This window comes from Carettochelys insculpta, chromosome 1 (assembly GCF_033958435.1).
Source record: "Carettochelys insculpta isolate YL-2023 chromosome 1, ASM3395843v1, whole genome shotgun sequence".
Taxonomy (NCBI): domain Eukaryota; kingdom Metazoa; phylum Chordata; order Testudines; family Carettochelyidae; genus Carettochelys; species Carettochelys insculpta.
Window position 1 is genome coordinate 24,706,566 of NC_134137.1, and position 17,267 is coordinate 24,723,832.

At 41.5% G+C, this 17,267-nt stretch overlaps 1 protein-coding gene across 8 annotated transcripts in view; it reads right to left on the minus strand.

Annotated features, from left to right (window-relative positions):
* Nucleotides 1-17,267, minus strand: part of DLG2 (discs large MAGUK scaffold protein 2) — a 1,656,639-nt gene that overhangs the window by 478,135 nt on the left and 1,161,237 nt on the right. For all 8 annotated transcript variants that reach the window (XM_074983573.1, XM_074983537.1, XM_074983550.1 and 5 more), the window contains one exon: nt 16,548-16,717. In XM_074983573.1, the coding sequence (XP_074839674.1) occupies nt 16,548-16,717 (170 nt within the window). The remainder of the gene's footprint in view (nt 1-16,547; nt 16,718-17,267) is intronic.

Here is a 17,267-nt window from a genome sequence, read left to right on the forward strand (position 1 = left end):
AGTTCCAGGCGATAGTGCTGAACTGATATACTAAAACTGGAAAATTCTGTAATATGACTTGCAGGAACATTTGTTCTTGCTTGTATTAAATTGGGATCCATTAAAGTAATGAAATTCCATATCCAAATGCTGTAGCTCTATGCCTTAAGTAGCACTTTTCCACTTTCCAATTGTTATATTTTTATAATACCAAGAACTAATGGGAAATTGTTACCTTATTTCACATGAGAGACCACCCCAGGGTTACATTCATACGCATTTTATTAACTGCCAGAGTTTGATTAAAGAAGAAAAAGAAGAACAAGCTTTCAAGCACACATCCACACATACTCATACCCTCCTGCACTCATACACTTACCCAGGCAAGCTCATTCCAGTGAAGAGTTGCATAGAGAGAGGGGAGGGAGCCAAGGCATAGCGGGTCCAATGTGTCTGGCTGCAGTCATTAATCTGGGGCGGTGAGCTGTTTGTATGACCCCTTGTCAGCTAGCACTCTTTCTTGTCAGTGTAGTACTGAAGCAGTCAAGTACCATCCATCCATGGGAGAGGGGGTGGGTCTCACGCCTAGCACCCTGGGCCTCCTCCTGTCTCATCAGCCAGCTGAGACTAACTCCTATAGACTGGTGATGGCAAGAACTCCCTGATAGCTTTGCACCCATCTTTTTATACATTACAGTCCAATAACTCTTGTCTTGTCCCACTGTGCCAGGATACTGTATGACCATGAGTCATCAGCTAACCGCACAGGCTGGCTTCAGAGACTGATTCCATTGTGTACACACAGACACATTCATACTTCTAAATGAAATTGTGGACACACTCAACTATCCTACAGCCCTGATTTCTTGCAGACTTATGGTATCTATAAACAATTTCTTATTAGCTTATAATATTTAACATAGACCCAGCAGCTGTTACAAAACAAAGCTTACAGAAAGTTACAGGACTTATATCCGCATTGTACTGCAGTGAGTGTACAATATTATACATATCCTGCCCCTTGGCCACCCAATTCACAGTGACCAGCCACAGGCGGAAAGAATGCCTCTGCTTATTCATGCCAGTATTTTAATTGCCATGACAATTTCCAAACCTTCCAAATTCATAACACTTACTCATCAGGACAGAATACACGTCAATGATGAAACAATGAATTCTAGCAAGTCCACAGCAATGAACTATATCCAAATGCAAAACAATGGCTATAGACAAGGCGATACTAATAAAATATATCAAACAATAAAATAATACAAAATAAGGCTATAATGATAAGAAGAAAACCATAAACCTGGTGCACCAGGACCCACAGGGGTTTTGGATGGAGGTGGGCCACCATGCAGATGGATGTGTAATTGATAATTTGGCAGAGGGCGGAGAGGTAGGGAGGAGGGAAAACTCTGATTATGGCCTACTTTTCCTTTTATAATGCAGTATCCCCTCTTTTCCCAGACATACTACTTTACAGTGCTAACAGTGAGGCACCCACAACAAGACAGAACACAAAACTTTGCAATGACAATGGAACCATGGTATTTTCAGTTACTCTTCAGCTGACATTCACCCTTCTGATATTCTGGAAAACAAAGAGCTGCAAAGGAAACTTAAACATCATAAGCAATGGGTTATCACAGGGAAGAACATAGAACTGTGATGGTTCCTCCTACATGTTCACTGTCTCTCCTGATGAAATTAAGGATGTTAAGAAGTATACTTTCTCAAGGAAACCATTCTCAAACTGTGCTCTCAGAACCACCATAGATCCCCAGTGGGTTTCCTGGCATCTCCCTGACACATTATAAATCACTTAAAATAAAAACACTCATCTCTCTGGTGTCTCAATTTAGTGCCTTACTCATAAGACTCAAACCCCAATCCTCTTTATAGTCTGTGGCTACATCTACATTGGCAGCCTCTGTCGACAAAACTGGGCTTTTGTTAACAAAACTCACTTAGTCTCTACACGGTTAAAGCACTCTCTCGAGAGTTTGTCAACAAAACTCAGCTGTTCAGCCAGCAGTGTTATACAGCTCCCCAAACAGGTATAATGACTCTGACAACAGTATTTTGTCGACAGAGTACCCATGCAGACAGTTCTGTCGACAGAGAAGGTTTCCAGTTCCCCAGACAGCCCTGTTTGCAGAGCTTCCTGTCAGCAGTTCTGTCGACAGAAGGCAGGGCAGTCCAGCTGCTTTCTGTTAACACAGAAGTTTGCTTTTTCAAGCCGCTTTTATGTATAGATGCAATCTGTCGACAGAGGTACTGCCGAAGTTTCTTTGTTGACAGAGGCCACCTGTGCAGATGTAGCCTATGAGCAAAAGTTTAGCGTTTTGTTCAAAACTGCAAAAGTTCATTGTTTCAAATGATTTCAACAAAGCCATGTAAACCTGGTTTTCAACCTGAAATTAAAAGCTAAGTTTAGCATTATATATCTATTCATACACCACCTTCCAAACTAAAACTTCTCAGGGTTACTAAGCTGCATTCAGTGCCCGGTACTACTCCACCTACAACTGACTTTGAAGAGGGAATAACTATGGGGTAATGGTGTTGACATTTTTTTGTTGACCACGGTATCTGTCGCTATCTGAGATACAGCAAGAATACCCTTTGAATCTTGCTCAATAGATAAAAACGACACGATTTCCCTCTTTTTAACATACTGTTGCATTCCCCGCTGCTGCCAGACTCCACTCCCCCCAACCCCCCCCCGCCGCAAAAAAAAAGGCCCAGTCCATCAGGTCTTACAGAAACAAACCTTTAAATGATGGGAGCCGTGCCTTAGTTATGGCTGCAAAGATATAGTCTCACAGCACATTAGTAGTACATTTATTTTCACGCCACAGCAGGAACACTCAACAGTTTTCTACAGTATGCTGTGTACTCTGAGCACACAGTCTTTAAACTACAAAACGCATCTTAGCAAAGGAGCGCAACACTCAATGTAATTCCATACAACCCTTCATTTATGCAGAAATAAGTTTAGGAGAGACAGTCCTACAACAGAAAGATCCTAAGCCATCAAAGGATTTCTTTTCTTCCACAAAATAAATCTATCACAAGTACACCATCCAGGGAATGTGCTCTAACAGAAGCAAATAGCCCTAGGGGAACAGGGAGGAAAATTAGAAGAGACCTATGTTTTATTCAATTTTCTATGGTCTGCCACTCAGAATGAGTAGAAGACCACTTAAAAGGGGTCATACTAGTTTAACAGATCATCCAGAAAGAATACTGGAAAGGAAAAAAAAAAAACTATTGAATGCACATTTAAGGAAAGTCTACAGAAAAGAAACTCTACTGTGTAGCTAGAGATTGGATCCATGCCATATATACCATACACAAATAAAACAAATAAAAAAATATAATGTGACTTCAAAAAAAGTTAGTAAAATCTCATTGCTTAGAGAGAACAAATGAAAATGGGTGTATTAACAGCAAGCAACACTGAATGAGCCAAACAACGAAAAGCTAATCAACAAATAGAGGTCAAAGACCAAACAACAGAAAATGAAGAGAGAGACTAACATACATTCCCAGTGCCTAAACACAGAAAAAGAGAGCACACTGCAGTAGCACATCACCATCTGGGGCAAGAGGGGAGGGAAGGAATTTGATATATAAAGATGAAGGTGCCTAAACTGTCTGGAATAACACCACTTCTATATCATGAGTAAAAGGAAGAGGAAACAAAGGAATTAAATAACATTTTAGAAAAAGAGAATGTGACCTATTAAATATTAAGTTGCAAGTGCAAGTCAGTGCTTTGGTGAGCACTGACTTTCTTTAGATACTTTTTGGGTTCATGTTTTCTTTTCCTCTTTTTAGCAGAACTATTAGTCAAATTTGACCTGAATTCATGAACAGTTTAGGTGTTCTGGAAAAGCTATTTTTGGCCATTTTTAAGCTCCCTGAAGTTCTTTCCCCCAGTTACCTATTCCACAGTTTTACACTCACCAGAACTACTACCTAAACTCTTATTTCACAATTTTTATTTGCATTGGATTGTATAAGAGAATTAGCACACTTCACTCCCTTCCCCCAATTTTCTGTTCAGAGAAAAAAAGGATTAGTGCAAAAATGCCCAAACTTAAAGGGGCATATTGATTTAAAAGCCGTGTAACCAAATCTGAATCTGAATGGACCCTGCTATAAGTGTCAGATGCAGATCAACTCTGAAAAAACCTGAACCTCTTGGGTCTAATCGCCTCTGAACACCTCCTCCTGCCCATGGCTTTAGTATAACTGCATGTCCCGCTCCTGCTGGCCACTGGATAGAAAGCTGGTTAGAAGGTCAGACCCAACGGGTAGTGATCAATGGCTGGTTGGCGATCACTTTCAAGTGGAGTGCCCCAAGGATCAGTTCTAGGGCTGGTATTGTTCAACATCTTCATTGATGAGCTGGATGAAGAGATGGATTGCACCCTCAGCAAATTTATGGACGATACTCAGCTAGGGGGACAGGTAGATATGTTGGAGCATAGGGATAAGGTCCAGAATAACCCAGATAAATTGGAGAATTGGCCAAAAGTAATCTGATCAGGTTCAACAAGGACAGGTGCATTGTTACAGGATGGGGACCAACTAGTTAAGTAGCAGTACAGCAGAAAAGGACCTGGGGATTACAGTGGATGAGAGGCTGGATATGAGTCAACAGTGTGCCCTTGTAGCCAAGAAGGCTAATGGCACATTGGGGTGCATTAGGAGGAGGATTTCCACCAGATCTAGAGAAGTTATTGTTCCCTTTTATTTGGCACTGGTGAGGCCACATCTGGAGTATTTTGTCCAGTTCTGGGCCCCCCCAATAAAGGAAGGATGTGGATGCATTGGAGCACGTACAGCAGAGAGCAACAAAAATCATTAGGGGGCTGGAGCACAAGATCTATGAGGAGAGGCTGAGGAACTTGGGCTTATTTAGTTTTACTAAGCTAAGACCAATATGCCCAAGATGGCAGGGAACTAGATTCGATGACTACTTGAGGTCCCTTCCAGTGCCAGTGTTCTATGTTCTACGATTCTATGATTAGTTTGCAGAAGAGAAGAGTGAGGGGCAATTTTATAGCAGCTTTGGGCTCTGAAGAGGATGGAGAGAGGCTGTTTTCAGTAGTGACAAATGGCAAAACAAAGAGCAATGGTCTCAAGTTACAGAAGTGGGAGGTGTAGGTTGGATATTAGGAAAAACTATTTCACCAGGAGAGTTACCTAGAGAGGTGGTGTAATCTCCATTCCTAAAGGTTTTTAAGTCCTGGCTTGACAAAGGCCTGGCTGGGATGATTTAGTTAGGGTTGATCCTGCTTTAGGCAGGGGGGCTGGACTCAATGACCTCCTGTGGTCCTTTCCAGCCCTATGATTCTATGAATGGTTCTGTTTTGAAATAGGCTCTATTGTGTGTAGCCTCTTCATTTTGAAATAGCTGACCAATATTTTAAAAGGCATTTTGTGTGTAGCAGCATTATTTCAAAAGAAGAAGAAGAAATCACTTCCAGAATAGCTTATTACGAAATAAGGAGGCTACATAAACATACCCTAAGAAAAATAAAGGCATATACAACCCGTTTATTTATACACACTTAACAACTTACTTGGGAGATTAATTAAATGATTTTGTTGGTCAAATTCACACATAATGGGAACAATCCATTATCAGAGCCAATAGGAAGGGGTAATAGACCTGGACTTTGGCCAGCTGGGATCCTACTTTTCAGTGGTCTGTACTTTTCTGTCTAAGATAGTGACTCAGAAGGCAGCTGTTAGGCTATATTGTCAACATTCTGTCATCCCCAATTAGAGTACCCCTTGGGTAATTAATATTATGTACTCATAAACATTGAGGGGAGTTGACCCTGTTTCTCTACTCTTTTATACCATATATTAAAAGTTAAGATTCAGATATTTAGTTGAAATGTTTACCTACAGAACTTCATATTATCAGTTTTGAGATTTTTAAGCCAATGTACAGTTTCTAGAAGGAGGTGTGCCCTTGTATCCTAGCTCACTAGTAAAACAAGTCTCTTATTTTATTATCTTACACTTAGATTTTAAGCTCTTGATGGGTGTGGGTGCAGGGAGAAGTGTTCTGTCCTGTGTTTGTACAGCGTCTAGCATAAGGGCAACTTGATCCCTGACTTGAACTCCTGGTTTCCATTGCAATAAGATATAGTATCAGAGGTGAATTAAAATAAAGAGCAGAGGATCATGTCACCAGAATTTCCAGATGGCATAATTACTTGTGTTTTACATGTGTTTCTTACTTGCTATTTTTAATCGGCTATTTCTCTGCTCAGGTTTCCCGATCTCATCTGTTTTTCATTATCCAAGCATCTTTGTTGCAGCTGTGCTATGTTCTAAATGTCTCATTTGCTACGAAAGTGAGGTCAAGAGTTTATCATGCTCCTGAAAATTTGTTTAAAAAAACAAACAAAAATGTATTTTTCCACAATGCCATAGTTACTGAAACTATTTTCTGGGTTTAAATTGACTTTTTCTAGTATACAAGAGATGGGCTTAAGCTATCAATCAAGCTCCTTGTCATATATGCTCTGACATGATCTCTATGCATAACAAGGCTACCAACTGTCAGCTTAACACTGGCAGAATACTACCATCTATAAATAAAAGATTCTCAGGGTTATTTTTTATTGGATTGAAAGGCTCTGTAAAGAAAGGAAGCTGGAAGTATGTGTCTAGGTGTGACTGGTGTCCGAGAGGAGTCAACTGAGGTCTCTCAATTAGAGCAAACTGCAAACAAGGGGGGACCCATTCCTCAAAGCTGGTGGCTATTCCAATACTTAGTTTAGCAAGCCAGCACAAAACAGCTTCTATGATACCTTACTGATTACCCTGAAGCCACAAGCTTCCTTAAAGCAAGCCACACATCTTATTCAAATATGATGAGGATCACTGAAGACCTTATTCTTTATATAAGAAAGTTCTACCAGCCCTAAAGTATTGGACATATTACCTCACAGGTTAAAGAATAGTCCAGATCTCATCAAAATACATGCTTATAATCAACTCTGATTATCTAAATTAAAATGTATTTAAAAAGAAGAGAGGGTGTCTTGGTCAAAAGATCAGTCTCCGTACAGACATGAATGCAATTCCTGAGGCTCAGATTCATAGCAGAGATGGTAAGTTTTGTAGCTGCAAAGCGCTGTTGCAGAATTTAGTCCATAGGTAACACAATCCAATGTCTAACCTTGAATTCGGGGTGATCCATTTTAGGAATGGGATCCAAATCCTTATGGCTTAGGCTTCCCCTGCACAAAACCTGAAGCAGATCAGTGATGACAGGATCAGATCCAAGGGTTTTTTATACAACGTTCTAGCATTCCACTTGACCATACAGTCGTCGGTAAACAATAGGCTTTTGAGGTAACTTTCTGTTTTCTAAATACCACCAGTAATTAATTACACAAGTTTACACAGGGCAATTTATCAGTTAGGCCAGTGGTATTCCAAGTACCAGCTACAACCCAGTGCTGGGTTGCAGAAGGTCAGGCATTAGGTCACCTCCCTGATTCAAATTATAATGATCGCTGCTGTGCATCAGCTCTAAAGGGCTGTGCAGTAGGGACTGGAGAGGAGAGAGGTAGTGGGTGGGAAATGAGGAGGGGAGCAAGCTGAGGACTGCAGGGCTACTTCAGGCCTCTCCCCTGGCTCCAGAGCTTGCTGCCACTGTCCGGGAATAAGGAGCCCTTCTCCCAGACCTCCATGCTGCCTGCTGGGGAGAGAGAGATGGCCCCTTCTCTTAGAGCTCAGTGCGGCATGTGGCAGGCAGAAAGAAGTTCTTCCCCTGGTGCCTAGCTAATGCTGGTAGAGGGATGGCTAGAGTGCATCCTCTCAGACCTGGGGCAGCCTGCCTGCACTCCAAACTCCTCATACCTGGCCACACCTTTGTGCCTGTATCCCCAGCCAGAGCCCTGACAAACAGACTATGCTTTCCAACCCTCTGCTGTAGCCCTGAGCTCCCTCCTGCACCCTGAACACCTCAGTCCTGCCTATCTTGCCTAAGAGTTTGAAAACCACTCTACTAGGCAGCCTATCACAAACTTCAAAGAGACATACACGTAATGACATTATTTCACCCAAGATTCATCTAAATATTCCCTTTTGGTTTGTTTACATAGCTATCATTTATAAGTAAACACAAACAATTAGACATACTTCTAACAACATTGGTTTGCATTTCAAAGTCCTAGCCTATCTAGCACTGAATGGCCCTAATTACCATGTCCATACCTTTCTAACTTAGAATCATAGGGTTGGAAGAGACCTATGGAAGTCATCAAATACAACCTCCTGCTCAAAGCAGGACCATTCCCAACTAAATCATCCCAGTCAGGGCTTTGTCAAGCTGGGACTTAAAAACCTCTAGGATGGAGATTCTACCACCTCTCTAGACAACCTGTTCCAGTGCTTCACCCCCGTCCTGGTGAAATAATTTTTTTCTAATATCCAACCTAGACATTTCCAACTGCAAATTGAGATAATTGCCCCTCATTCTGTCAACCATCCCCATGGAAAACAGGCTCTCTCTATTCTCTTTGAAACACACCTTCAGGTAGTTGAAGGCTGCTATAAAATCCCTCTTCACTCTTCTCTTCTGTAGACTAAATAAGCCTAAATTCTTCAGACTCTCCTCATAAATCATGTGCTCCAGGCCCCTAATCATTTTTATTGCCTTCTGTTGGACTCTTTCCAATGCGTCCACATCCTTTTTGTAATGGGGGGCCCAGAACTGCACACAATATTCCAGATGTGGCCGCTGGAAATTCTCCTACTAATGCAGCACAACATGTTGTTAGTCTTCTTGACTACAGGGCATATTGTTGACTCCTATCCAGCTTCTCATCCACTGTAATGCCCAGGTCTTTTTCTGCAGAACTGTTACTTAGCCAGTCAGCCCCAAATCTGTAGCAGTGTTTGGGATTATTATGAAGTGCAGCACACCCTGTACTTCTCCTTGCAAAACCTCATCAGATTTTTCTTGGACCAATCTTCTAAATTATCTAGGTCACTCTGGACCATATCCCTACCCTCCAGATTATCTACTTCTCCCCTTAGTTTAGTGTCACCCATGAACTTGCTGAGGGTGCATTCCATCCCCTCTTTCAAGCCATTAATGAAGATGTTGAACAAAACTGGCCCCAGGACCAACCCTGGGGGACTCTGCTTGATACCAATTGCCAACCAAACATCAAGGCATTGATCACAACCCTTTGAGACATACAGTTCATTTATCCAATCCATAATTCTCTAACTTGCTGGCAAGAATACTGTGACAGACCATATCATAAGCTTTGCTAAAATCCAGGTGTTGTCTCTACAGTCACAGAGGAGTAGGCATGTTAGTCTGCAGTGTCACAAAAAACAAGCAGTCCTGTAGCACCTTAAAAACCAACAAACTTATTTGTTATGTAATGAGCTTTCATGGGTAAGACCCACTTCTTCAGATTCTTTACAGGTTGACTCAGTCAGTTTGGCCTTCAGGATTCTTAACCCTTTTAGGCCTGTGTTATACATAAGCTTTGTTACAATTGTGTAACAATGTTAGCAACAATGGCTTTTATGGTCATAGTTTAATCAGCTACCATCACACTTGGACAAAAAGCTTTGGCATGAACTTCTTAAATGTTCATGTATTTTGATAGCCATTTGGCCTATGTGTGATCACATCACTTCATAAAAGCATTTGTACTACATTTATTAATATAAGGGGAGATCATTATTGGTATCCTAGTTTAAAAGGTCTTGTGGGAAAAAATGAAAATGGCATGCTTGCACTTTTTGCAGTTTTCTATATTACATATTTACATAGAGTGAAGTGAGCCCATAATGCCCTGGCTAAAACAGTGGCTTCCATCTATTACACTGTGGGTATGTCTAAACTACAATAAAACACCTGCAGCTGGCTTCAGCTGACTTGAATTGCAGGGCTATAAAATATGCAGTGTAAATATTCACACTTCGGCAGGAGCCCAGGTTTTGGGAACCTTAAAATTTCACTATGAAAAAAGGTTTATTTGAACAAAGTTCTTGTCTTTTTTCACCTTACCCTGACTTTATCTGGGGGAATCTCTACATAAATAAATGCACTACTCTGCAATATTTGTGTTTCCAATACTCCCACTTGGTCCATGGGAGCTATGCCTACAAAACAAGAATCACAGAATAAGTAGAGCCTCTGAAGACAGAAAATCTACAGTGAAAACTGGAGAGGAGAAATATGTTCTCAATATTTCTGAATTTTCTCATGTGACAAGGTGGTGGGTTTTACGTACAAAAGTAATATTCCATGCTGGGTCCCAGAGCAAGTGCCCCAGCAGAAGCCCAAACATCTATGCTGTCATTTTATAGCCTTGCAGCCTGAGTCAGCTCACTTGGACCAGTGAAGGCTGTTTTATTTCAGTGCAGCCCCATCCTTTATATCCACAGTGGAATTTTACTCTTTGCTTGCTTTTATAGGTTCATTGGAACTAATGCATGCTTCATAGGAATCCATATCTGTGTATACCCATGTTAATTACACAGCTCAGCCTTTCCCATAAACCCATACGTCATCAAATTAAACTGTTACCATAGATGAACCACACAAAACATGTTTGATTTTTAACAAAATATAAATTGTGTTGAATGAACAAAATAACAAAAATCCAGAATAACCCAAAGGTCCACAGGACTCCCTTGCTGCAAAAAGCTTTACTCAGTTGTAAGTAAATGCACAGGTGTCAACTTCCCAAAGTGCCAGATAGTGCTCGACCCCCAGTTCTACCTCAGAACCCACCCCCCCAACTCCACCCGTTCTCCCAAGGCCTCACCCAATCCTCTGTCTTCCCTCCCAGTTCTACCCGCTTGGCCAAGTGCAACACATCCTCGCTCCTCCCTCCTCCTCACAGTCTCCTGTCTGCATGGTGCAAAACAGTTGCTCATGGTGGATGAGAGGCACAGGGAGAGAGGGAGAGGTACTGATATGTGGTGCCCACTGGCAGGCAAGAGATGCTCGGGGGCTGACCTGTGGGGGGGCTGACATTGGGTGCTCAGCACCTATGAATAAATGGGTTTACATACTATAATTTTAACAGACTGTGCAAAGCAGAATGCTGCTAAAGCATGCAATACATTCATCATAAAAATAATCATCCTATTACAAGGTCTCATAGAAAGGTATTTACATGTAAAATTAAAAAAGGCTGACCAAGTACCATCTTTGACAAATTGCTTACAATTGATATCAACATTATGTTTACACAGATTTGACACTATAGGTTCAAACTCCATCATCCAGCAGTCTCTCATCCGAAACATTCCTCGTCCAGCAGGACAACAGCGATTGCTTGACCAGAGGGCATGGCCCATGGCTGGGAGCTGTCTGGGGTGTGAAGACCCGCTGGCAGCATCATAGCTTCAGGGAACCCATCTGGAGGAACACCAGCTGCGAGCCCCGCCAGCAGACCCAGCCACAGGAATGCTGGCCAGGAAACTGGGGAACCCTTGCAGCCCCACACCTGGGAGCTTGCTGGGCTGTGGAGCCCTGTCGGCAGCTCCAGCCATGGTGACACCTGCTGGATGGCAGCGGGGACAGCCTTCGCGGCGGGCCCTGCAGGAGTGCCCCATCCCTTGCCAGGCAGCCAGCCTGACCTCCCCTCACCCAAGACCATTCAGGTCCCAAGAGTGTTGGACAAGGGAGGTACAATCGATAGTATTAAAAAATATCCATTCTCTTTGTCATTAGAGGAAACATACTTTCAATCCAGGGAGAGAATTTTCAAAGACATCTACATTCTGTAGGTGCCTAATTCCATTGACTGTCAATCAGAAACAGCCCTGGTGTGAGTGGGCATATTGAATGCATCTGCTCTGTAGCAGGCTGGAGCAACTGTGAAGCAACTGGTTGCTCAACTGTAGGCAAAGGAAGAATTCTGAAACAAACCAATAGGGAATGCACTTGCATAACACTTCATAAATAGCTGGTCTCCATTTCCAATGATAGTACATTGCATATTTGATATACGAATTACAGACAATTCCCTAATATACAATAAAGAAGAGATTCTGTAATGATTTGGCTTTCTAACCAATATTTTCCAAGAGCGAGGTGGCAAACTTCTTAATGCACACAGTCTTATGTAACTTCGTATGTCCAACTTTTTCAACAGGTCCATGTTAATTAGATCATGCTAAATACATGATAAAAGGATTTAAAACTAGACCTTATCATGAGATTCAAGAACCTCACACAACCTTAAAATAGAGAAGGTGCAAGGGTGACGTGATCATGTTCTGTAAGCATCTACACAAGGAACAAATACTTGATAACACACTCATCAGTTTAGCAGATAAACATATATCACAATTTAGTGGCTGGAAACTGATGCTACTTAATAGATACTTAACCACTGCAACAACTCAGTAAATGTTGTGGTACATTCTCCCTTTCTAGATTTACAATCAATCTTGGATGTCTTCTTAAAAGATCTGCTCTAGGAATCACTTTGGGGAAGTTCTGTGGCCAGTGTGGTGAAGAAGGCCAGACTAGCCTCAGAATCTTGAAGCTAGGTTAAACAGTTCAGAGGTACCCTTACTCCTCTCTTTCACAAATATAGGTTGAACCACTCTAGTCCAGAACTCTCTCCTCCAGAAGCATCTGTTATCCAGCATGAGTTTAGTTAGCTGGATGACCACTTATCAAGTGGGCCAAGTTTCCCACAGCCCCTTAAAGTTTTTTTTTCACAGACACCATTCCTGGCTCTCAGTGTTCTGTGCTGTTATTTAGCTGTAATTTACCCCTAAATGCCTTCTAAGAGCCCAGTAAACAGTGGAAGTGTTGGGTAATGCTGCTAGACAACACTGACCTCCCATGGTCCAGCAAATTCTCTCATTCGGCAGCAGTCAGGTTCCAAAGATGCTGGAGTAGAGAGGTTCAACGTAGTCAAACTGAAGAGTTGCACTGCTTCAAATTATACTTGGGGAACACTTAGCTCTTTTGCATTCATAGTATAGTTGCAATATGCCACTTGCCATTCTGTCCTCTACGTAAAACACACAATTCTACAGACAATTTATGTGCCAATCATTCCTAGTTAGATAAACTTTGGTAAAACATTTAAATGCGCCCAAAACATTTCTCAGGGTCCTGTGTACGTCATATGAAAATGAATGCATGTATTCGCCCTATTCATAGCTTTCAACCACTATCAATGTTCCCTATTAATATCTTCCAAACCCTGACAAGTACGACACATGCACATGCACACACAAGCAGAGGAGTTAATCATTCAATGCAGGTGATGCTATGGAGGATACGATTCAGCTTTATTTGGAGCATTCTCATCTCAGTACGTAATGAAGTCAGCAGTATACTGACACAAAGAGAATCGAAAGGGGAATTTTTAAACATCTTTGCCCCAGTAGTTTTGGCATCAGAACAGCTTTCTTGTTGAAGAACTATCAATTTTTCCTTGCTGAAAATCAGATAAATGACTATAAATACCTTTAAAATAGTTTAAAGAAATGATAAGAGAGAGAAATTTATAAACTCTTTTCAATGTGAATGGATTGAATGCAGTGCCATGGCTACAGGTTAAAGCTGAAGCCTACAAGCCAGCAGCCTTAGTTTCTGCCTTTGCAGGTAATATGCTTCCTGGGGTCCTTGTACTTACTCATCTGCACAATGGACATAACAGTGAACCACAGCTAACTCACAAAGTCCAACTGATTGTTGATACGAGAATTTGAAATAAATTAAAATTGCAATTATATGAAAATTAATACTAATTTAAATGTTTAACCTGCATAAACATATTATTGCCCCTATTTTCCTTCTGTCCCATCCCTCTGTAATACATATGAAGTATAGGAGCTCATCACTTACAGCTTAATAAAACACAGACTGTGTCTAGACTAGCCCCCAACTTCGAAGGGGGCATGGTAATTAGGGTGTTGGGAGATTACAAATGAAGTGCTACAGTGCATATGCAGCACTTCATTAGGCTAGATCTCCATAGTGGCAACTTTGAAGTGTGAAACTTCGACGTGCTGGCTTGCATGTAGCTGCAGGTCAGCCATGGGTACTTCGAAGTGCCAGTGCTATTTCAAAGTCCCTTTACTCCTCCATGGTTACTCGCAAGCCAACACTTCGAAGTTTTACACTTCGAAGTTGCCGTGGGGGAGATTTAGCCTAATGAAGTGCTGCATATGAACCGCAGCACTGCAGCACTTCATTAGTAATGTCCTAATACTCCAATTGCCATGCCTCCTTTGAAGTTGGGGGCTAGTCTAGACACAGGGCATAAAGACATGTTTTGCCAGAAGCTGATTATTTAAATTTTTCAACTCTCCTTTCCGTTAGCTTACTTTCAGTAATGCTAACATGGAAATTTAACAGGCATCTTGTTTAACAATAACATTCAATAGCTAGAATATAAGTCTGCAGTAAATTTTCTGTTCATAAACTAGAACTATCTAATCAATATTTGAAATACTAAGAGATAAAAAGTTCTTCACTGGCTGTAAGAGCCAATGACGCTTATTTTGACTCTGTTCTGTAACAGTAGTAAAACAAAATTGTTGCAAGCACACAACTAAAATGAAAATATTGTAGGAATTTTAATAACAGTGTAGCCATTGGTAACTCAAGTTAAGTTATGTTTTGCTGCCTCATCAAAGTTTAAAGGATATGTTTAGTTTCTTTAGCCTTAGGTTACCCAAAATTACAGTTGCACTGCACTGTTCCAATTTAATATGTCACAGAAAGTCTCCCAGCATAGATGGTTTTGCATCTGAAAGTCAATTTTGTATTATAATCTTCTGGACTCTCAGTGCTAAGTTATTCCCTCAGATGCACATTTAAATGTACGTTAGTGGTTGGCAATAGTAGGTGATGAATCATATAGTGTTGAAGTCTGAGTATCAAATACTTGTGGTATTCATAACAGAGAGAGATATAACATGCAAGACTCTGTGCCATTTTTTACTGTACATTACAAACTATCTTAGTGAACAAAAAATATCAAATACTATTGTCATAACAGCTTCCCAAGTATGGGCTCTTTAAAGATGAGATGAAACCCTAATGAAAGCCAATGGAAAATCACTATATTTACAAACTACTCAATGAGTATATTAGTTTTGTTTCGCCAGATGCATTCATTATTACTACAGATGTCTACATAAAGAAACAACCCTGGAGTCATAAGGTCTGATGGAAAATCTCCACTGAAGTGAGGGGAGCTGTCCCAGAAGAGAATTAGGTCCTTTACTGAGTAAGGGTTCATTGGTATCAGTTGATGCCTGGTCCCCCAACCAAAGGCAATGGTTGTGTCTGTGATATTAGTAACTATGGAAAATAAAGTAGTTTCAAAAAAGTTATATTAGGTTGGAATAAACATTACAATCAAATGAGCTGTTAAGAAATGAACGTCTTGTTTTCATGCAAATACATTTGATAAGAGGAAGGGGAAAGAGTAATACTGAAAGTACACCTGGATCGCTTTAATCCAGCAACCCTGGGAAACAGTGTATGTCAGATGAAAGAATTTGCCATCCCAAGGAGGGTGCTGCAGGGTTTGGGGATAAGGAGGTTGGGGTAGGGAACTTACCTGGTGCCTCACTCATTCTGAGCGGCACATGTGGCTCTGTGCCCCCTGCCACACCCAGGGACCACCCCCACACCTTTGTGGCAGCAGAGGGAAACCCCTTAGGGAAAGCTCACTGCTGAGCCACTTCCTCCTCCTTATGACAGGTGTTCCCACACTAGGGAAACCTGGAGTAAGGAGGTTAAAGTGTATTTCATATAAGGAGAATTGTGTTAAAGAATTATTTTAATATCAGGGTTTCCACAAAATCCTGCAATTTACACTGAAGTCTTCACAGCATCCAGAGGATGCCTCCAGTGGGTTTAGCTAGTGAAGACAAAGTGGATTTAAGCCTGTGTGCAGGGAAGGTTTCATGTTGCATTTCCATGACAACTTGATAAAGAAAACAATAGCCTATTGAAGGACAAGCGAGTGAGCTATCTTTCTCGGACAGTCTGTTCTCTCTCTTACCCTTTCAGCAGTAGCTTTGGAAGAGAGAAGCCTAGAAGAAAACCTGGAAGGAGAAGACAGAGGGTGGTCATATGGTCTTTTGAAAGAAGGCCAATCAGAAACTCCATATCCAACTGCATGCTAAATGAAAGGCACATGCTGGAGCTGAGAGGGAGGTTTGGAAGAAGGAGGGTTGCCTAACAGCTCACAGGCTGTCACTTTTCTTGCCCTTCCTTTGCTAGCACTGAGCTATCTGTGCTCTTATTAACATTAAAACAGAGCAGCTGCCCAAACTGCTTATATACTGAACACTAGATTCCAGTGCTCTCATCAACAGATGCAGAGGAAACAGGCAGCTGACCTCAGACAGTGGCAGTCCAAAGCATTTCATTTTAGTGCTCGACATACAGCAACACACCCAGACTCCACAACATCAGGCTGAGGTACCAATTACACTATCCTGAAGAGTTAGTTTTGCAGTAAGAATGAAATGTCAAAATGCGGGTGTCTCTTTTATGTATTTACCTTTAGGGCCTTTGAACAATTTGATTTCTACGACAGTCTCCAGAATAGGTCTCCTTCGACGAACATATAATCGTACAATAGAACCAGCTTCTTTTAGTGCTTCCACTGCTTTGCTGTGAGAGACCTCTGACACATCAACCTCATTCACCCGCAAGATACAATCGTTGACCCTGCAAGGAAAGGAAAAACAGATTGAGAGAGAATTGCATTTGCTGTTTTGAAATGGAGCAGAATGTGCTTCAGCAGAATGATCATAAAATGATCATTGGTAAATTAGAGTGTCAGGTCATGGATTCAGAGTGATGCAATTTCACTGATTAACTGTCAGAAAATGGCACACCTAGTCCCCTGAAATGACACATGTGAGTATCTGCCAGCCTGTTTGATAATTTATAGGTATGAATGCCTGCTTATGAGCATAAGTTCCTTCAGGAAATCAAATGTCTTCTTTTCTGTTTTTGTACAGCACCTAGTGCAATGGGGGGCCTGGTCCATGACTGGCACTTTTAGATGCTCGTGGAAAACAAGGCTGGGTCTACACATGCCCCTTCCTTTCGAAAGGGGCATGTTAATGAGCAGGTTTGAAATATGCTAATGAGACACTGCAATGAATATGCAACAACTCATTAGCATAATGGCGTCCACGGCAATTCAAAAGTGCGGCTTTTCGAATCGTGCGCCACCCGTGGAAACGGGACCTTCCGAAAGGACCCCCTCCAG